Source organism: Phyllobates terribilis, unplaced genomic scaffold (genome assembly GCF_046119375.1).
Source record: "Phyllobates terribilis strain yellow unplaced genomic scaffold, ASM4611937v1 Scaffold_11__3_contigs__length_659146591, whole genome shotgun sequence".
Lineage (NCBI taxonomy): Eukaryota > Metazoa > Chordata > Amphibia > Anura > Dendrobatidae > Phyllobates > Phyllobates terribilis.
Window position 1 is genome coordinate 50,685,916 of NW_027362771.1, and position 22,453 is coordinate 50,708,368.

Genomic DNA, 22,453 nt, shown 5'->3' on the forward strand with positions numbered 1-22,453 from the left:
AGAGACCTCATGATCGCTTGGTCTGGAGGAGAAAGCGCTGTCAGTGTTTCCTATGTTATATACACAGCGCTAGTTCATTTCTGTGTATACTAAAGAGATTAAGAAGACAGAGATGGTAATAAACCATCTCTGCCTTCTTCATGGGGAGTCCGGCTATGTCTGTCAGAGGGCTCTCTTCTGCAGCTGCTCCATCTCTGTGCAGCTATTATCTCTGCATAGTCTGAATATCTTCTCCAATGTCCCTCCCAATGGTACATGCCAGAAGTGCCCCCTGTCCCCTCTTATACGTACGTAGTAGTAGTAATGGAACATCTGGCCATAGCAATTAAAACTAATCCAAACATCCATGGCGTCTTAATTGGAAACTGACAGTGTAAAGCAGATTTATACGCAGACAATCTCCTGATATTTGTGTCACAACCTCGTATCTTATTTCCCTTCATATTTCAGGAGTTGGAGGTTTTAGGCCATTTGAGTAATTTTATTGTACCGTTATGAAGTGTATGGATTAGAGACCTTCCAATGCACTTAACGCTAGAAAACACATGAAAGTCCCAGATGAAGGCAACATGGGCACGACGCACGTCCCAGGCATCCTCCTGTTAAATCTGATGAAGGGCAGATGTCTTCTAGCGTTCCTCCACCATCTGAAATCACGATGCAGCACAACCTGGGAAATATTCTGCTATAACCACATAAATGTATTCATTTAATCGGAGGCATAAATCTATCTATACATATTTTGTGTGGTGATTTGTATGTGTGCTGTGCTCAGCGTGTCCCAGTTCTAGGCTTTATTCACATTCGTCCTGCTGCGTATCACTTTTTCACTCTGCACATTTTCTGGTCGAATCATGATGTACTGAGCTATTTTGAGATGAAAAGCATAACCATATAAAACAGCAGTTTCCTTCTCTTTTTTTATCTACATCTTGCTTTGTGATTATTTTCAGGTTTATGGAGATTTATTTGGGAAATTAAATCCCTTACAAACCATTTGTATTCTATCCCAATTAGTTATGATCATACCTCAGAATTAAACCCATAGATTTTGTATCTTCAGGGATTTTCTTATAGTGGTAAATCGCAGTTTGTGATGATTGTGTCTTTTAAGGGTCTATTGTATAGGGGAAATGAGAGATGCATACTCTGATCAGCCATAACCTTGTGCCGCCAAGACAGCTGACCCATCGAGACCCGGACTTAAACACTCTAGAGGCGGTCTGTACTATCATTAGCGGCAGATCTTTAAAAGGGATTTTCTGTAAGAATAATAAAATAAGCTCTAGTAGCATCTCCAGTATTGCCTCTCTGCAGCTGCCTCCCAGTATTTGTTGACCTGCTGCAGCACTAACCCTGTAGCACATGTGACCACTGCGGTCAATCACTGGGCTCAGAGTGATGTTGATGAAGTTGTGATGTAAGTATTGCACCACTGTGATGTTTGGAACCTGGAAAGAGTACATCATAAAGTGGAAATAAGTGTTATGCTGGCTTCACACATCCGGTTGGAGTACAGACCGGGATGCATTAACTGGCTCTATGTCTCCTGACCCGAACTTGATAACCTCATATATGCCTTTTGAAGCTGTTGAGTTTCAGAGAGCCGCAGCCGATCTGTGAATCACGGATCATAATACACAGATGTGAATGTACCACAATACTAAGAAAGTCATTAGTTAGAGATACAGCCATCATCCATAATAGGAGTTCTGTGGTATCCGGCAAGCTGTGGCTGTCAACAAATACTTGAGCAGTGGCGGAGAGGCAGCACTGAAGCTGCAGTGTAAAGTTTATTTTATTCTTCTTACAGTAGGCAAGACCGAAAAAATAAAAAACAAGCTCTTCAAGCCTTGTAAGTTTGATGGCACCTGTTTTTCCAGCTTGTCTCAGATGCTTAATCGGAGCGAGATCTGGGGAATTTTGAGGCCAGGTCACCACCTTGAGCTAGTTAAAGTTTCCTAGATGCAGTTTGGCAGGGCGCACTATCCTGCTGAAAGGCCACTGCCATTATTAAATGTCTCTTACAATAAAGGGATGTGCTACAACTTAACAATTTTAAAGTAGGGTCCAAAGTAACATCCACATAAATGACTTTATGGTTTCCCAGCAAAACATTGCCCGGGTCATCATGCTGCCTGTCCTGCCCTGTATTCTTGCGGATGTACATCCTGGTGCCATATCTTTCCCTAGTGAATGACACTCACCCCCTGCCATCCACATAAAGAAAATGGGTATTTCCAGAGCCTGCCACCTTCTTGCTTCATGGATCCGTTCTCTTGTCACATACCCATTGTAAGCTCTTTGACAGTGGAGGGGATCAGCGTGGCCTTTGTCCACTCTGTGACTACATACCTTTTTTTTTATTATTTTTATCACAGCTGTCAATAAACAGAAGATGTCAGCAGCCAAAGCCAACATTTTTGATATATCTTTGGGGGTTTATTTTTAACAATCCATGTGCAAATTTGATATTGCCATAAGCATACTGACCTGGATAATCCTATTACCAGGTGATTTTTTTACCATATAATGAACTCTGTAAAAAAATAAAACCCCAAAAATATAGAATTGCATTTTTTTCATCCTACTAGTTTGTTTGGGGTTTTTTTCTGCCTCCTTTGGTAAGATGGGTGACGTCATTCAAAAATACATGTTGTCCTGCAAAAAAAAAACAACAATCTGATACAGCTCTATTCACGGAATAAAAACCACCTTAATTAGTTGATTCTGGTAAGAAGGGAGGGATGTGGGAAGTGCAAAGACTTTGATTAAAGCACTCCTCCACAAGATGGTTTATAAAGGGCTGTGGGAAGACGGACCACATCTGTGAGATGGGATAACTGAAAAATAATGGAAATAATCCCTACCTTCTATTCAGTTTAGAATAATTCTACGGCAAGTGTCATCTATAACAGGCCATCTGCTATAGCAATGGGCACAAATTGGCTCCTCTAGGGCTGCATTCATGCCATGTTTTGGTGTTAAGCATATGTTTTGGATAATTCTCGTAATGTATATCAAATGTCCGCCATTTGTTATAAGAATGTCTTTTTGGTATACCTTTGTCCGGGTTGCAGCAATAGTGTTTTCAACTATGATTTTCACTACAACTATCTAGTGGTAATACTGTCAGATTACATTACTAATACAATCAGTTTTACTTCCAATGTTTTCCTCAGTAGGCAGCTTAATAATAATGATTTTGTCTGTGACCAGTTTAGAGGGTTGTCTGTGATGGTTACACTTGGATTGGATTTGCCATCATTTAGTGATCATTGTATGGCCAACACTTCGATTCCCCACCAACCTTGATAATGGAGGTAACTAGCTTGCATGTGGTTGAGTCTAGTATATCATGAAGGCTGTTGTGCTTGTTCTCATGATCATGTGGGTCCCAGGGGTTTGGGCTTCTTTTGGTCAAACCTTGATGGGAAAAGAATCACACAAAGCCTTTAAAAGATGATTGGAATGTCAGAGAGTAAAATGTTATCTGTTTATCACTCTGAATGTTCTGTAAGGTAGGTGTGTAATATACATTTCCATCTATAAATTCATTTAAAGATCTGTCACTTGCTAAAAAAAATATCTTGTAAAAATTCCTGGACTCTCCTACTGCTGCTCTTTTTCATCTTGCACAACATCACTCCTTTGCAAAGATATTCACATTTGTTGCTTTAGGAGCACAGTATGTGAAATTCCTTTTTGCAGACCAACTGGGCATTTCTTCAGAGTTTTCTCTGGGCCGTGCACTTTCGTCCCTTCCTCCCAGACACTGCCAGTCACAGCTCGGGAAGAGTTAAAGCGCACACTCCCAGAGAAAACAGAAGGAAAGCCCAGTTGGTCTGCAAAAAGAGATTTCACATATGCATTCCAAAATCAACAAATGTGAATCTCTCTGTAATGGAGTACCATAATGCAAAACTGAAAAATAGCAGCACAATCAGGTGGGCTCTGAGATTTTTACAAGATATTTAACTTATTATTTTGAGCAAGTGGCAGGTCTTCTTTAATATAGTAGAAGTTTTTAGATGTGTCTACCAAAATCTCTGGGATGGTCAGATATTTAACTACTGATTATTACTATGTCTGGGATGCATTAATTCTTAGCCAATAATTATTTTCTACCTTGTGACAGAATGAAGAGAAGCGCAGCCTCTCGCTTGGTGGCCATGTGGGATTTGACAGCCTTCCAGATCAGCTTGTTAGCAAATCGGTTACCCAAGGTTTTTGTTTCAACATCCTGTGTGTAGGTAAGTCACACAGTAATGCGTTTTTTTTTGTTTTTTTTTTAATCCGCGCAGTAATTATATTAGTGGTCTTCATCTGCTGTTGTACACAGGGCTGTGGAGCCAAACCTGCGACTCCGACTCCTCAATTTCCCTTACACTGACTCCGACTCCAACTCCCACATATATTGCTTATATTTAAATGGATGGATGGAGGGATGAAGGGATGGATGGATGGATAGATAGATAGAGTGTGATACAGAGGACAGCTACAGACAGCAAATAGTACATTGCACATATCGCACATATAGTTCACACATTGTACAGAGCGCACATAATAATCACCTACAATATTAGCATTAGTTACCTTCCTGTGACAGAGATGAGCAGTAGTACTTTCACTTTCTCCAGCTCGGAGCCCAGGAATCGGATCCTGTGCAGGGCAGGCACCCCTCCCTCTCCTCTCTCTGGTGAAGACAGCAGAAGACAGGACAGAGGAGAGGAGATTGCCCCCTGCAGTCTGGAGCCGGTGCAGGACGGGAGCATTGCAGCATACAAGTGAGTTTTGATAGGTCCGTGCCCCTGCTTCTAGGGAGGGGCAGCTGCCCCCCCTACCCCTCGCTGGCCAGAGCCATGATTCACACACAGCGTTTTTGCGGATCCTTTTTTTTTCAGTAAAATGCAGTGACTCTGGGCATCCCAGCAAAGTCAATGGGTTTCAAGATAAGACATCCAGACACATCTTTTTTGAGGATCCAGTTTTGGGCTCAAAAACGGATCCTCACAAAGAATGAGCATGTCAGTTTGTGCGGCGTTTTTCTAATCTGCTTTTGCTATTGAAAACATTATCTATGAGCTCAAAAACCTTTCAGGTGATGCGGTTTTTTAAAAAGCTGATCTGCTTTTGCAGCTGAAAAACGTATCCTCTAAAAACGCAGCAAAAATTCTGTGTGTGAATGTAGCCTTAGATCAGGAATAGAACAGGCATTTATAGGACATTTCATAACTTTCCCAAATTCCTATGAAAAAATATTCAGCACATTCTGCATTGAACTACTGTACCCAATTTATTATATATTTTCGGAGTCGGTCCATTTTATACCGACTCCGACTCCACCAAAATGAGCACCGACTCCGACTCCACAGCCCTTGTACACTCACAGCCCAGAATAATGGAGAGCGGGTGTTCTTTATTGACTAGCCTGCAGGTCTATAATAAAAAATAGAATTTTTTCTTTTCTGTTTTGTGTAGACTGTTGACTTAAAGGGGTTGTCCGGTCAAAAATCACACTGTGTGATTGCAGACTTATGATGCCCCCCAGCACACACACTGTGCGCTGCGGGGATTCACCGGTTTCAGACCCCGTAACAGAGGGTATGTATTAGTTGTACATACCCCGGCCAGTTGGCGCCGCCTCGCTTCATACACTTGTATAGAGCGAGACCATGCCCCGTCTAGAGACATGCAGTGGGCGCGTTCGACTAGAAGTTGCGGCCTCGCTCAATACAAGTGTTATAAAGACAGGTCTGAAATGCGTTGGATTTGCATTGATGCATGTTTTTAAAGGACCTGGAACGTTTTAAGCTGTACTAATAAATTGGTGGCGTTTTATATCCTAACGGCTGGAATCCTTCATTTGCTTTGTTTGCATCTCCAGCCAAGCAGGTGCTCTTACTTTCTGTGCCGAGGATCTTCACAGCCAATCTACGGGAGCTAGTGAACTTTGTGCAGGGCTATAGACCGTGCAAAGCAAAATCATTTGGAAACTTTACATGTATCGGAGCAATAAAATAAAGAGTACAAAAGTTGTAAGGTTTACAGCTCCTATGCCAATCTATTAGTCTCCATGATAACAGAGCAAATGGTAAACCAATCCCGTGTAGTCTGATCATGCGCCATACTTTTTTCCATACTTGTTGCTCACCTATCAATACCATTTTCAATGTTTCTTCAATTTTCATCATCCTTGCAATGGGATAATAAGATTGGATGTGAAGGGGGCATTTTCTTCACGCAGACAATAACATGCAATAAATGTCCCTTAACATGTTGCTGGTCTGACATCGCTGTCTGTAGGTGTCTGATGGGAGCTGAAGGTCAAGGATGTAATTCTGGTGAATACAGATGACTTTTCTCTGATGTCTATGAGCATCTTGAATTGCAGTGAGCCCGTGTTTAGACATTGTTGCCCCTATCACCTCGGCGGTGAGCTAGTATTCACACAAGATCTCTGCAGAAGACATGGAATGCAGACTAGCAAAACCAACCTGTATATTTGGCTCCTTCAGAGATGGGAATCTCCTTGTCAGCAGAACAAAGGCATTTCCTGAGATATGTCAGACATGTTGGTAAATGCCTGATTGCTATGTGGATGTCAGGTCATTGAGGTAACTCGCATGCAATTGCTCTGTGTCTTTCCTACTTTGTGATATATGACTGTTTGATGTGTGCTGAATATTTTTTATTTAAGACTTGCCCAAAACAAATCTCATAAAGCCTGAAATATTTCCTTGAAGCTATTTTCACAGGCTCATTTAGACTTGATTTTTATCTCCAAACCTGCAGAATATGTAGGTTGTTATCAAGATCTGATGCCTGGCTCCTGTAACAGAGGCCATGGTATGATATGGCAAGTTGTGCTATCCACCCATAGAACGGTGTTTCTCAGCAGTGCCAATAAAATTGTGCTGGTCATAGTTCTCTACCTATTCCATGTATAGTGCTTAAAGGGGTTTTTCCCCCTACTTTAAAAGTTAATGTAACTAGACCCAGGGTGAGATATGGGGAAAAAAAGAAATCCTATACTCTTCTCCCATACCAACACTGCTCCTCCGCTCTCACTACTGTGTCACCCATTTGTCTTGGGGTGTCAACATCTGGAGGGGGTTTCACCTGACCCCTGCAGGCTGCTGATCGCCTCAGCCTGCACATTCCGTCTGATTGGCTGCAGTGGCCACGTGACACCCTTCTGGATGTTGATTCCCCGAGGCTGATGGGGGGCCACATTTACAAGTGTAAGGGAGCTGCATTGATCTGTTAGGTGACCTCCTTAATGATCTACAGTTGATCTATTCCACTTTCAGAAAGTTAGGCTATGTTCACACTTCTGTTCAGATATTGTTTCTGTTCCTTTTTGAGTAATAGATAAATGGAAGGATCCCTCTGATTATTATGGGATCAATCTGGGATGTGTCCATCTTTTTAAGAGCTAAAAAAAAAAATAACCACCTTATGGAGCCCAGACAGACACTACAATAATCATTGGGGTCTCTTGACTTCTGTTTTATAACAGTTATGTAACTAATCCAATTTTGACTTTATTCCGTTTTTTTTTCTCTTCCTCAAAATGGTACAGACAAACTGGAAATGCTAAGGGAAGTGTGAATGTAGCCCAGTGAGAGCAGCCAATCCACTTCCTCCTCTTTTGTAAATGTCTTTAGTCACAGACCAGCACTGAAGATGAAGAGCCATTCTGACAGAAGCAGTATAAGTCTAATCATTGCATGTGTAATAATGTCCTGTAAGATAAGGGATGCTTTGGAAATCCTGTACTGCCCCGTCGGAGTTTAACCAACTGCCTGCCAACTTAACCATTGCCTTCTAAATATCTCAGTTCCGCCGCACCTTAGACTGGTCCATGTACTAATACAGACAAGGCTTGCTCATGGAATATGGCTGACTAGGCTTAAAATGAAAACACTACTGTTCTTAGTTACCCATACTCAGTACTAAGTTACATCTTTGATCTCTTGTGTATAGTTGTATCACTTCTAGTAAAGTCTGTTAAAATCTTTTGATTTAAATAACAAAGAGAAAAAAATGAGTTAATTGTCGGCCATTCCCTAGTGCCCTCTGCACCATAACTCCGTGCAGTGAACTTGCCCCTATTGTTCCAATGGTATCAGAGATTCGTTCTGTGCACCCCATTAATGTGATGGTCTGATTTATTGTCTAGGTGAGACTGGGATTGGAAAGTCTACGTTAATGAACACGCTCTTTAACACAACATTTGAAACCGAAGAGGCCAGCCATTATGAGAATGGCGTGCGATTAAGACCCCGAACATACGAGCTTCTAGAGAGCAGCGTGCACCTGAAACTGACAATTGTGGACACTGTCGGGTTTGGAGACCAGATCAACAAAGATGACAGGCAAGCATTACCACGTGCTATACTTATTCTTCTGGTTCTTGTGTGGGCAGCAATCTCGCGCTAATCGGGTTGTGCCACAATCATCCACTGCCGTCTCTGGCAGTTATCATGTGAGAGCTGGTGTTGTGGCACTGCCTTGTTCATGCCGAAGAGGATCTCCAGGTAAACTTGCTTTTAGAGAAAGAAGTGCTTTTAAAGCGGTTATCTGTTTGTACAAGGTCCTGCACCTATGTTAAGAACTATTACAAATCTGGGCTCTACTGGTGCAGCACCATGTCATAGAAATTGTGAAGAACCTCCCAACACCGTGACCTCGGGGGAAATCCCACACCAATCCTTCAATTGATGGAATGATGACCGTACATGACATCACTGCCTGTATGTGCTGGTAATTATGCATCAATGCACTTTCAAATGAAAAAGCTTTGGCCCCTGACATGCATAATAAACCTATAGATAACCCTGTGACAAGCCTGATGATCAGCAGCACAGAGGATTATTGTAACGCCCCAGTTACATGAGGGCAGCCAAATGTCTATGGATACTCTGCTGAGTGATCACAGATGATGAAGCAAGACCAAGGCTTTACTGCCATAATCTTATGTGGCGCAATGTCTTATAGGGACTTATTATGGGGTGTTGCTTTTCTTTTGGCTAATTTCAAACAAATTGTTTTGCTGTGAGTTTTTTCTATAAAAAGCCTGGCCTTTTGCTACTTTAAAGTCTACATGCAAATTATTTTACTTCTTTTTATTTATTTATTTATTTATTTCTTAGGTTTCTCTATGTGATTTCTGAAATTCATGTACAAAATTTAAAAACCATTTACAAGCATGTTTGAACCAGGCGCCATGTTGTACACTTTTTAAAATCAGTGCTTTGTTGTGAGGCTTTATATATGCAGATGTGACAGCCTAATTATAGAGCGCTGTCTTCTGATGCTTTCCTTCATGGTGGCTTTGGACATGTTCAGAACACTGCATTGCTCATAAGAGGGTTTAAACTGTAGATATTTTTTCTCAAGATTTAAAGAGTGCTTGTTACATGTTCCCTCCTGCCCAAACCACGGGCAGCATGAATCCGAGACCAGCTCCGGCTTTACAAACAATACATTTTACCCTCAGATGCTGCAACCTTTCATTGAAAAACAGTTTAAAATTGGGAGCTGACTAGTCCAAGAGGCAGGTCCCTGCTGCGTTCTCCTCATCCAGACCGACACATCACACAGGGAGGGACCTGAGCGGGTGAGGACACTAGTATAATAAAACATGGAGTTTTTATTGACATATACTTAAAATACAACATAAAATACATAAAAAGTGGGAACAACATTTTATGTTGTATTTTAAGTAGATGTCAATAAAAACTCCATGTTCTATTATACTGGCGCTAATCTTCCAAGTCGTTTATCGGTTTATAATGCTTTATATGGAAGTACTCTTGAAATTTTTGGGCTAAAAAATTTTTTGGGATTATTTATGTTTTTCTAAGCATAAAACGTCCATGTTTGTCTGATTCAGGCTGCTCCTGGTACAGACCACACAAGCCATGGGACCATTTCCCGTTAAAAAGCTAAATCTCTTCCATTTTCAGTTCGATATTTCTCAGCTTTCCCAGAAGAGGTTCTAACTAATGACCAATTATTGCTGTTCCCACCAGGGCTGTTTCCCCTAATTCCCCTTATTTCTATATCCCCTCTCTTAGGATAGGTGTAACCATGCTGCTGCAGGTTGATGAAGACCAGGCCCTCTAGCAGGGAGCAAATGAGCGCACGACTTCAGAGTCAATACCTCTGTGTTACTGCAAACTCTTGCACTCACGGGAGGGCATGGCTTTTGGCCACACGGAGCACCTATTCCATGCGATGTTACCCTTATATTTCTAGGTAGATGTGTCCTTCTGAATTGTAGGAAAGCTTGGTTAGCTCTTACATGAGATATCTGTGCAGAATATCTGTTGATCTGGACATTGGAACATTAAAGGGGTTGTCCAGTCTAAAATGAAAAGTCTGCAGTAGCAGTCTAGTGGATGCAGCTTTGCTCCATACAAGTGTATGGAGCGAGGGTGTGACCGTCTAGTGGGCCCAGCCTCGCTCCATGCACTTGTACTGAGCAAGGCCACGCCAACTAGACCACTTCTGCCCAGGAGTATGCATATTACATACATCACCGCCATTCCTGGCTCAGACACTGGTGAATCCATGCAGCACACAGTGAATGTGCTGGGGGGATTCAAGTCTGCAGTCCACACAGTGACACCGGACAACCCCTTTAAATACTCCCTACAGGAGCATTTGAGTGAAGACCACTCAAAATAATTATTGGTACGTCATGACTTTGGACTCTCTGTTGCTTCATAATATAGGTCTAACAACCAGATGACTCCTCCATACACAGCTATATCTCATGTTACTGGCGTAGCCTATAATTAAGGTAATTGAGGAGCATCCTCTTCAGAAATACATGATCAGGCGACAGCAGCTTCATCAATCATGGATCCCGTCTATATCACACACTTTCCAGTAACTCTTGGCATTGGTGAGAAGTCTGTGTATTTTTTCCTTTTATTAACAGCTTGGAGTGCACACGTACATATAAATCTGCTGTCAAGCTGACGTGACAGCGCCAGGAGGCATAGTGTAGACAGTGTGGTGAAGTGAGCATTTACTGTAAATTGGACCGTCCGCTGTAGAGCGTGTTCACTGCCTCCATGTTGGGCTAGGCAGCAGTTCAAGAGGCTTTTAAAGGAGAACTTAACTATAACATTTTTGGAAAGTGCTTTAGCATACATGAAATGACTTACTTGATGTTACAGACTGAGAAACTGAAGTTTCTGTGATATGGTGATTTCTGTGATATGGTGATCTCATGAGATCGCCACCCCTGGGTGATTGAAAACATTGCCACCCATTGCCCTTATAATAACCGTGAGTTTGATAGGAATCAGCACAGGTGTTATGTGATCACAGGAGCAGATCAGTGTTCATCAGAGGACCTGTCCCATAATACATCGTACATTTAAGTCACTGATCTATTTTGCTATTTTTTTTTTCTATTATTTCTAGTCATAAATTGTATATAAGACTGTATTAAACAGAATCTGTCGCCAGGTTTTTGCTACCCCTCCTACCCAGCATTATGCAGGAACAGAGACACTGATTGCAGTGATGTATGGCTAACTGGGAGCTGCTGCTGTCGTTTTGATAAAATCCCTGTTTTATCTGCTGCAGATCTAGCAGTTCTCTGAATGCTGCGCTCTGTATAAATGCACCCATACCGCTAATTGACAGCTTTCTGCTTATACACAGTGTACACAGAAGGCTGCCAATCCAGTGATGGGCTGGGGGTTATACAGAGCTCATGAATATATATATGATGCAAACGGATTTACTAGTGCTGTAGTGATACAATGACTCATTTATCAGCAGGATATTATCAAAACTACAGCAAGCAGCCCAGTTAGTGACACATCACTGGTATCAGGGTGTTGCTCTAGGATTAGATGGATTTGATTAATAGAAATTAGAGACAATTCCTTGCAGATTGTGGTCCCTTGTGTGATCAGCTGATTACTGCAGGTCTCGCTCCCAACATCTCTGGAAATTGCTTATTTTTGGGGGGGAGGCCATGGCCAGCCTTTTACCTTTTACATCAATGACCTTTTTAGTGATACAAGGATGGTTGGAGATGCTAGAATGGGAAATACTCCTCAGCACGTCTCTAGCTAATTGGGGTCCTGGATGAAGGTGACTCTTTTTTTTTTTTTTTTTTTTTTTATGATGTCCACATGGCCTAATGTGGCATATGTCAAGGTATTAACTTCATGGGCCATCACATTTTAAATCTGGTGTGCCTCCACATGTCACAGTACAAACTGTATACATTATTAAAAACATCTCTTACCTGATGAGGCTGGTAGATTTATTTTGAAATGTAAGTGGCTGTATAATCCTTTATAATATAAGGATTATTTTAGGAGTTTCAAGTGTGTTCCATCTCATCCCTCCCAGCCTGTCTGACAGCTGCCGCTTGTACTGAACATTGTGAGATCTCCGCAGCAGAAGGGACACTTGAGAAGTAGTCAATCAAGGTAGGTGGGTGAAAATATTCAGCAGCTGCAGGGAGGAATGACAGACAATGAGGAGCTGTTAATCAGGCTAGCTGAGCGAGGATTGAGGTCAAACTTTCAAAAAGGATAAAGCTGCTATTCTGATATGAGTACACCAGCCTGATCAGGTGTAAGATCTGAAGATTATATGGTCATATCTGTTGGCTGATCCATTTAATAGAACACTCTGCTGATTTCCATGCCTTGCTCAATTAAACAAAACGGTCTTGGGAGGCAGAAAATATTGGAACTACATATTCTCCAAAAAATAGATATTCCATCACAAGCCGTTTTAATCATTATTCAGAGTGCAAAAATGTACAACGATGGAGCCATATGATGGCTAGAAAGCCTATATTTAGCCGATTCTAAGAATGCAGGTGGTGACATCACTGAGGCATGCTAGCTTGCATGTTATGGAGAGCATTCCTCTGAGAGTATGTCTCTCGCCAGAGGCTCAAAAGTAACGATGATCGATGCAGCCACGAGGAGAACATGAGGGGTCCGGTCTCCCTGGCTTCTGTATGACGCCAGAGGAGCTTGGCAGAAGAGGCTTCCGGCATTGTAGTGTTACCCGCAGCCGGATCGCCTGCTTTCTTGACTTCTTCTACTTCGTGGCTGTACTCGTGACTGGAGCTATGCTTTGAACGATATAGATTTTAGTACATTTTGTAAATGACCGCCTTAGGGAAGTTACAATTGCAGGGAGCAGATTTATGCTATAGAACTATAGATTGTTACTGGGGCAGTGGTCACACATACTAATGATTCAGTAACACAAGGGGCTTTGGGGGACTTGTCTTGTGATCAGTGGGTGTCCTGTCGACCATACGTTTATCGTAATAGGGTTAAATAAAGGACAGTATAACTGATATGAAATTAACATAGCTTAGAAAACTGCAGTTTGTCCTTGCAGCGTTTTGTGACACTTTCATCTTTCAACACCACTGTGTTCCTTCAAAACACAACCTTGGCTGAACTCGTCCACGCGTGTGCCGGCTGCCCTTCTTACTCCTGTCACGCCTCTGGAGGACAGCTCCGACTGAGTGCTTCTGGTCAGAGGACAGATGTGGCTTTGTCCACAATCTGGCCCACTCCACCGCTTGGGACTTGTGGCTTTTGTTGTGCCAAATGACAACAACTCATCTTTTTCAGTGGACTCTTGTACCCTAATTCTGTCACTTTCTGTGCTGGTAGAGTAACCACCATTTACATGGTATTTTTGTGCAGTTACAGGTCAGTCGTTGACTACATTGATACTCAGTTTGAGAATTATCTACAAGAAGAACTGAAAATTCGACGTTCCCTATTCAACTTTCATGACTCCAGGATACACGTCTGCCTATACTTTATCACCCCGACGGGTCACTCCCTGAAGTCCCTGGATCTGGTGACGATGAAGAAGCTGGACAGTAAGGTACAATAGAAAAATTAGACACCTTGCATTTATTTATCCATTTCCTCTCTTTTTTTTTTTTCTTTTTTTTAATATCTATTTATCTAATGAGAGGAAGTCTTTTAATTTTTTCTCAGTAACACAAATGTCTTAAAAAGAAGAAGCTTTCCTAAAGGCTGTGACGTCCCTTATAGATGTGACTACTGTGCTTGTAGTATATTTTTGGAAATGTCTCTGGTGAAATAAATTGGTTGCATATATGCTACAAATTGGGGTCAACGTTTAGGCTATATGGTCAAAACCATGTTAACGACCACACCCAATATATTGGATAGGGTATAACAAACTGATCAACAGCAACTCGACTGCCGTATACCACACTATGAAGAATGGGACTCTACGGTACCAGGCATGTTAAGAGTAGGCGCACCCCCATATACTAAATGGTTGACACTGTTTGGCCAACATTCAGCTAATGTGCATGGGCACCATAAAGGCCATGCACCATGAATCTGTTATATGGCAGTGTATCCTAGCCCTTATTGCCTGAGAGACTGGATGGGCTATATTGTACAGCTGTTCTGTTAATAACTAAAAGCTTAATAAATGTTTCTTTTTAATGTTTAATCTAAATGTCAGTGCTGCTTAATAATTTACTGAAATGTGTATTAAATGTTCAGCGGGCAGCTGTGACGACCCACACCTCACTTCTGATGTTGCTCTTAGATGTTAAAATGACAAACGACTCAGTAATAGATAATGTTTCATTAGATTAATATCCCTTAATGTTGGCTTGAAGTGATTACAATTTGAGGCTTTTAAGTGGATCTGCCACTGCTTTTTACTATTCAAACTGCATTATTAAATAGATCTCTTAGCACTAATCAGACTTGTGTAACGGCTTGTACTGAACAGTGAGAGAGCTCTGCAGTGAGGAGCATCACCGAAGACCTGTCAGTCAAGCTAGGTGGGTGAATATTAAGTTTCCCTGAAGTTCTGCTTGAACCATTATACTTATACCTCCTACAGTTATGTTAAAGATGACCTTCCACCATAATTTTCATGTTGTACTGGACACACTATGTAATGGTGGCTGCAGAGTGGAATAAAACTTTTTTTTTTTTTTAATTTTACCTCTCCGTTGCGAAGATATTACTAAGTATTTGGGACCCAATGGGATAACTTTTTCGTTAGGTCCAAGTAAGTGTTATCAGATAGTTTTGATTGGGGGCATGTAATTCTCCCTTTATTAGTTGCCCAATTATAAACCAACAGAAACACAACAGGAAAAAAAACAATCTCCCATAATAGCTTAGGTTTCTCAGTGTGTGAGTTGTAAGGCTACAGCTCTGATCTCCTGGTATAACCACCTGCATGATTGGAAAGTGCAGCTGAGTTTAGCTGTGTCACATTACAGACATATCAGCTTTCCTCCTCTCATAGCACTGATAGCTCTGCTGTGTTGTGCCCCCACACGTCGACTTTAACTGAAGGTGCTAGTCATCTGTGCTCTAATCTCCTAGCACTTTCTAACTTTCAACTGTTTGCCTATAGATGTCCAGGGGAAGAATTGAGTGTTGAATTTTGCTGGCAATCCTTTTTTTCAGAGATGTCTGGCAGTGACTTACTCCCCTCTCCCCTTTCAGAACATATGCATGCTCAGTGTGAGTGTGCATGGAAAAAGGGGGTAGAAGAGGGGGCTGACTGTGATGTGTACGGCCAGCCTAATGGTTCCCAGAAGTAAGGAGAGAGGCAGGAGATAGGACATTTTGGCACTGTATGAGTGTTTATTCACTTTGGGGTTATTCTTTAGCTTCTGTGGCGGAGTGACACATTTATCCAAGTCTCCTACTGTTAATTTGACCCACACTGAGATCTGGGCCAATTTGTGTTAAGATCCACAACGTATTGGGGTGAGGAGGTGGCTAGTGGAAGCATGCATAAGATAAACAGTATAACAGTAAGCTTTTATTGTGCAAGAAAGAATGAAACATTGTAGCATTAGATAGCAGCTGGCATGGGGCGGCTTCTCACTTGTCCTCTTCTAAACCATTCCTTATTTCACATGAATGCGCCCCCTACCCTGTTCTTCTGCTGATGGGAGCTCTGCAATTATGTACTGTGGAGACAATGTAGCACTAGCAGCGTTAGTTCATAATATAATATTCATCTACATTAAATTAACCCCACATTACATTGTATGGAGCCATATTAGGATCTAAAGCCAAGCAGATATAAAGATATTATAAGCCTTCTTATTAGATCCAGTAAGTAACTATAAAATCACTAGTACAAACCACTTATCAGGCCACAGGAATGTAATAGCCGGTATTCAGAGAAAAGAGTCAGTTTCTGCACAGTTCTGTAAACTCCAGGAGCTGCCAGCAATAAAGGGGTTCAATAGGATTAAAAGAAGATGGCTGCATTTTTCCAAAAAACAGCACCACAGCTGTGCTCTGGTTGAGTGTGGTATTTCAACTAAGCCCCACACCCCTTTAAAGGGAACCTGTCACATCCTAGCTACTATCTACACTGCCCCCATAGCGTTGTTAGTGATGCAATGTGCATTACTAACACAAGTTTTTTTTCATTTAAAATTGGTGGTGTTATAATGATTTTATAATCTTTGATATACTTTATCATACCTGCTTGTTCAGTCATAGGGGGGTGTGACCCTCACATTCAGTCACTGCTGGCGCTGCCCATGTATTTGAATACTGCTCTCGGCAAACGCTATTATTGTGGGGCTCATGCGCATTTGTACATGTCCAGACACCTGCGCAGTGAGGCTGTGTGATTACCAGCTTCACTGCGCACGCACTATGACGCTCTATTCCTCGCCCATGACTGAATCTGAGGATCACACCCCTATGACTGCAAACGATGAAGGTAGGACAAAGTGTATATAAGGTTATAAAATCATTATAATACCAACAACTTTAATGAAAAAAGCTTGTTAGTGATGCACATTGCTTCACTAACAAAGCAATGGGGGCAGTGTAGACATGACAGGTTCCCTTTAAAGTAGAACTGAACCACAATACCAGACACAGCTCATATACAGATGTCATGTAGTTTCTGGAAGCAAGCAGCATGTTCTTCTATTCTTCTATAAACCCCTTTTAATAAGACTTTAATCTAAAGGTAAGTACCTGCAGCTGCATATTGGTTACATTGGCTGTTTGGCTCCTCGAAATCGTCAGTGTCTTCCTTTTTTTTCTCAGACATGGTGTTAGGTTATAACGCATGAACTGGATATTGTACGAGAGGCTCTTGATATATAGTGGGTCTAGCCTAGATAAAAACCTTCACGCTTTTAAAGTAATATTATTTTATCACCTTTCAGTTTTTATGGTCCTGATTCTAAACACTGGGCGTTTCTTCCCAGTCTTGATAAGAGAGTTTAGTGAAGTCAAACGCACGGGCTTCTTAATGAATAGGGCACATCTGACAAGTGGCTTGTGTCTCGCCACAAATCTTGCCCCATTTCCTGACTGGAGTAAGATTTTCGGTGTAAGAAACACCACAGCTCACTATGAATTAGACGAACTGTGGTGTTACACTCCTGCCCTTTCCCCACCGTGCCCCCGTCCTGTTTCAGCTCCTTCCATTTTGGCAGAGTTGGGAAAAACTAGTGTGAAAGCTACAGATGTCACCCAAATTTTGTTACTTTTCAAAGCCATTTACTCCAGAATTGTTGTCTTGTATTAGGCTGTATTACATTTGCATTTAATATATCTTATGAGAAACATTTCCATTCTAAAAGTGGCTTCCCATCACCCTTGATAACATTTCGCCTTCTTCATGAACTCTTGTGGATTTTGTTACAATGTTAAGATATTGTCTGGCTACATCTGATCACATTATCTTCACGTGACTAACCCATGGCTCTACAGAACCATCTATTAGACCGGCAGCTGATTTAACCATCCAGCCATGTGACTTTTTTTTATTCTTTAAAGCAATTGTTGGGGAAACGCTGCTGAGTGTGCTGCAGCAAAACCTGAAATAATCTAAAGGGTGGGCGATATCTATGTCAAAACAATATGGGCCTCATTTTATCAAAACTGTAAAACTGTGTTCCCCATAACAACCAATCATAAGTTGCCCAAACTTTGTCAGCAGCTCAAGGGGGTGTTTCCACCCTTGACATTTATGGATATGCTCTAAATGTCTCCTGCAAGTCCCACCTCTAGGACCCAAAACTCTAGAAACTCCTCCACCCATGAATGGAAAGGTTGCTGTGCATGTTCACAGCACTCTGCGTTCACTTCTATTGTGCAGCCATTTCCATGACTCCATGTTCTGGAGACAGAAGTGAGACCTGCCTCTATCAGATGTTTGAGATGGAAATTCTGCTTTAAGACTTTTAACCTTTTAAAGTATTTTGACATATTTAGGCTGCATTTCCAGTCCGCGATGAATGCACTGGATGCGGGTCTTCTGACCCAAACTCAACATCTTCATAGGCATATATGAGGCTGTTGAGTTCTGGTCAGAAACATGAGGCAAGTCAATGCTTGGACCACAGATGTGTGAATCCAGTCTTAGGATTTGAAATAACTGTTAGCTCTTTAGGGCCTAATAGCTCAGACTCTCGCTAGTCGCTTGTATCCAGTAGAGTGCAGGTCTATCTGAGGGACCAGAAAAGCCCTTTCAATTCTACTGATCAGAGGTCTGACCCTCCATTCCAGCAGTTATCTTCAATCCTATGTATACGCTCTATATAAGTGATAGTAATAAACGCCAAAACTCGCATTGCTCAGATCCTCCAACAATAGAAATCTTCCAGTGTGGCACGTCAACAGTAAAAGGTGGCAAAAAGTCTGAACTTTGTTTCCTAGCTCCCAGGTCTCTTCAATAAAACCACCGTTACCAATCTTCTGTCTCTCCTCCAGGTTAATATCATTCCGATAATCGCTAAAGCTGACACCATTTCCAAAAGTGAGCTCCACAAGTTCAAGATCAAAATCATGAGCGAGTTGGTCAGCAATGGTGTCCAGATCTACCAGTTTCCAACCGATGATGATGCTGTGGCAGAGATTAACTCTGTGATGAACGTAAGTAATGGTATAATGAAAAACATCCTGTATGTGATGAACAATGCACTTGTCATAATGACAGATGTCATACCTGGATGTGATGAACATCAAGTGACTCTTTCATTTTATCCATCCATCCATCCATCCATCCATCCATTTATTATGATCCTGAAGGTTCTGTGTTTACACCTGAGGTGAATTGTCTTGTTCATTGTGTATGAAGGTAAAGGGATATTCTGGGCTAAACTTAAATTTGTGCAGTGCCTCTCTCACTGCAGATTGCTGAATCCTAACTGCAATATGCACACTGTCAGGATTCCGCTCTTTTGTTAACTCCGTATGGCTCCTATGCTTGTTGCATACCAGTAGTAATGTACCTAATGGCAATGTGCTATTAAGTAATAAGACCCCTAAAGAATATTGGTGCTTCCAAAAACCTTGTCACAAGACATAGATAATCTTCAAAACAGTCTTCAACTAACCTCGCCTGTCTAAGGAGACGCGCAGCTAATCCCTTCTGTCTCTGCGTTTTAGAAATCAGTGGGGGTCGCAGTCATGGACCACCTTTGATCAAAACTTAACAGTGATGTAGCATGGGGGAAAGCCACAGGGGCGTTTGCACTGGGTGCACACACAGTTTCTACATTTCTTTTTCTTACTTTTGACATATTGTACCCCAAGTGCTCATGCACCACTTAGAACTATATACCATTGAATCCCATGGTAGAGCAGGGAGCCACAGGCTTCCTGCCCCACCACTCTCAATCTTGTAGGTGCCAAGTTTCTGTAGGCCTACGGCTTAGACAACGTTGGCATCCCCACTCCTGTGCTGCATGCTCAGATTATCTTAGTATAAACTTTTTTTTGCATGGGATGGCACAAAGGTGCCATTTACTTTTTAAAGGGTTATTAATAGGGCATTAATAGTTTATAAAGGGGGTGCTTTTTAGTTTAGATGCACAATACCTGCTGTGGCCTGGGCTGCGCTGGCATCCCACGCTTTGCACTGGTCATTATGGCATGAAATATCTTTTGAAAGTTCATTCATTCTTTAAGCAAATATTTGAGATCTGAAAATGTCTGAGCCTAAATTAGAGAGTGTGATGACCACATATCTCCATGATTTCTCTCAGGTGCAGCTTTGTCACCAAGTGTGTGTGTTCAGTGCCTCCGATACACCAATATCGTCTCCATACATGACAGTTGTGTGTGTAGGGACGCATACAGGGTCTTCATCACAGCACTTGCCCAACAGAAATGTGAAGCTTGGACTTTAAATAGTTGATTAATAACTTGATTTAGTCCAAATACGATATTCCACGCCTGACAATTCCCCCAGTGGTGGACTTTCTTAGCTGTGTATCTTCTCCTTGTAAGGTGGAGTATCACAGACTCCAGTACATTTCTCCTACAGCTCTCTGGCACCATCTATTGGTAATGTTTATGCAAATACCTTTTTTTTCCCCTGAAATGAAAGGAAAGTTTCCAAGAAATACCACTTACACTTCTGGTATAGTATTTGCAGATAATAGGTAATTCCTGATTTAGGCAACCTATATTACAAATGTTATTACTATTGGCCCATCTCCACATAGCCACTTTTTATATTTTGAAGTGTGAGCATAGGTAAGCACTCTGTGGAAGGTTTCTGTGCAGTAGTATGAAAAGCTATCTGTATATTGGTAATTACTACACCTTTTAGGCTATGTGCCCATGATGCAGAAATGAAGCAGAAAATTTCTGCAGCATTTCTGCATCTCCCTGGCAGAAAAAACGCATGCAGATTGTACATGCGGATTGTACATGCAGATTGTGCATGCGTTTTTCCTGCAGAATACATGCGGATCCACATGCGGATTCACATGCGTTTCCGCATGGAGATTGACAAGCGCTTTCCAGGCGATAGCATCACTTGGAAAGTGCTTGACAACAGCATGGATTTATACAGTGTGAACCGTAAAAATTAAAACAAATAAAGCTATACTCACCCCCGATGCCCCGGCGTAGCTGCAGCGCTCGTTCCTGTCTGGTTCCCGGCTGCCGGCATATCGCGAGACAGTGCGGTGAAGGGCCTGCGGTCACATGACTGTGACGTCACCGCAGGTCCTCAAGCGATACTGCCATTCAGAGAGAAGCCTTCGGAAAGGTGAGTATAAACTTTATTTGTTATTTTATTCTTTTTTTACAGGTACAATGGTACCCAGGTCTGGATGAGAGTCTCCTCTCCTCCAGAACTGGGTACCATCCGCACATAGAGACACATAGAAGCCGCTTGTACAAATGTACAGTCGCGGTTTCTATGCGTCTCAATGCAAGTCAATGGCGGGAGTTCCGCTGCGCTTCCGCAAAATTAAATGACATGCTGCGGATTTTTGTACGCAGCATAAACGCTGCTTAAAAATCCGCAGCATGTGCATAGAACATGCGGAATCCCCTTGGGGACCATGGGGTGCGGATTACCTAGCGTTTCACAAGCGTTTCCGCTGCAGAAATTCCGCAGCATAAACGCTTGAAAAACGCTACGTGGGCACACAGCCTTATTGTGCGTCTCTTATTTCTTTGGGGCGGAACCAATTGATAATTCTAACATTATTTAAAGGGAATCTGTCAGTAGGATCAATCCTCCTAAGACGTATATATTTGGACACACTGGTCATAGAAAATTTAATAAAATGATACCTTGATATCTGCGATCCAATGTTTTATTCCACAGAAATCCACATTTTTCTTAATATATAAATGAGCTGTTAAGGTCTTTGGGTCGGATACTGATCTCCCTGAGAATCTGCCTCCAGAGCTTATTTTAAATGAAAAGGGGAGTTACCAGTATGAGACATACAATGACCGACAGTCTGCTCTTCTGATCTACATGTCTCACACTAGTAACTGCCCCGTTCATGTAAAATAAGCCCTGGAAGGAAATTCTCAAGGAGAGCTGTGTCCCACCTATAGATCTTAACCGGCCATTTACATACAAGAAAAATGTAGATTTCTCTGGAACAAGACATCAGATTGCAGATATCAAGGTATTATTGTATTCCTCTTTCTATGACCTACATGCCCATGTAGACTGCTTAGAAAGGCACTGGCACTGCTAATTTACTGCTCACTCATGGAAATCTAATTTTTCCTTTTGGGTTCTTAGGCTCACCTTCCGTTTGCAGTAGTGGGGAGCACAGAGGAGGTAAAAGTTGGGAATAAGCTGGTTAGAGCCAGACAGTACCCATGGGGCGTTGTACAAGGTATGTAACCAGTTATGTTTTCATTAGTTTATCAGTCTAATATTGCCTTAACTAACTCCTTGTTAAAGGAGTTGTGCGACCTTTAAAAAAAAAAAATAAACAAATGTACTGGGTGGCGGGAAAGGATGTGATGACATCTTGTTTCTTGATCACTTAACTGCTGATTGGGTGATTAGAAAGGGATGTCACCCAAGGCACATCCTATTACATCCTGTCACAGGCCTTAGTGATCAAGTCACTGAAATACAAAATGGCATTACTCTTTAAATTGTGTTTGACAATCTT

The 22,453-nt window shown here is 41.8% G+C and overlaps 1 protein-coding gene across 3 annotated transcripts in view; it reads left to right on the plus strand.

Annotated features, from left to right (window-relative positions):
* The window catches only part of SEPTIN8 (septin 8), a 93,071-nt gene that overhangs the window by 25,855 nt on the left and 44,763 nt on the right, over positions 1-22,453 (plus strand). For 2 of the 3 annotated variants that reach the window (XM_073651232.1, XM_073651234.1), the window contains exons 2-6: positions 4,139-4,253; positions 8,186-8,381; positions 13,719-13,905; positions 18,783-18,944; positions 22,072-22,168. In XM_073651232.1, coding sequence (XP_073507333.1) covers positions 4,139-4,253; positions 8,186-8,381; positions 13,719-13,905; positions 18,783-18,944; positions 22,072-22,168 — 757 coding nt within the window. The remainder of the gene's footprint in view (positions 1-4,138; positions 4,254-8,185; positions 8,382-13,718; positions 13,906-18,782; positions 18,945-22,071; positions 22,169-22,453) is intronic. The other variant, XM_073651233.1, reaches the window with a different exon arrangement.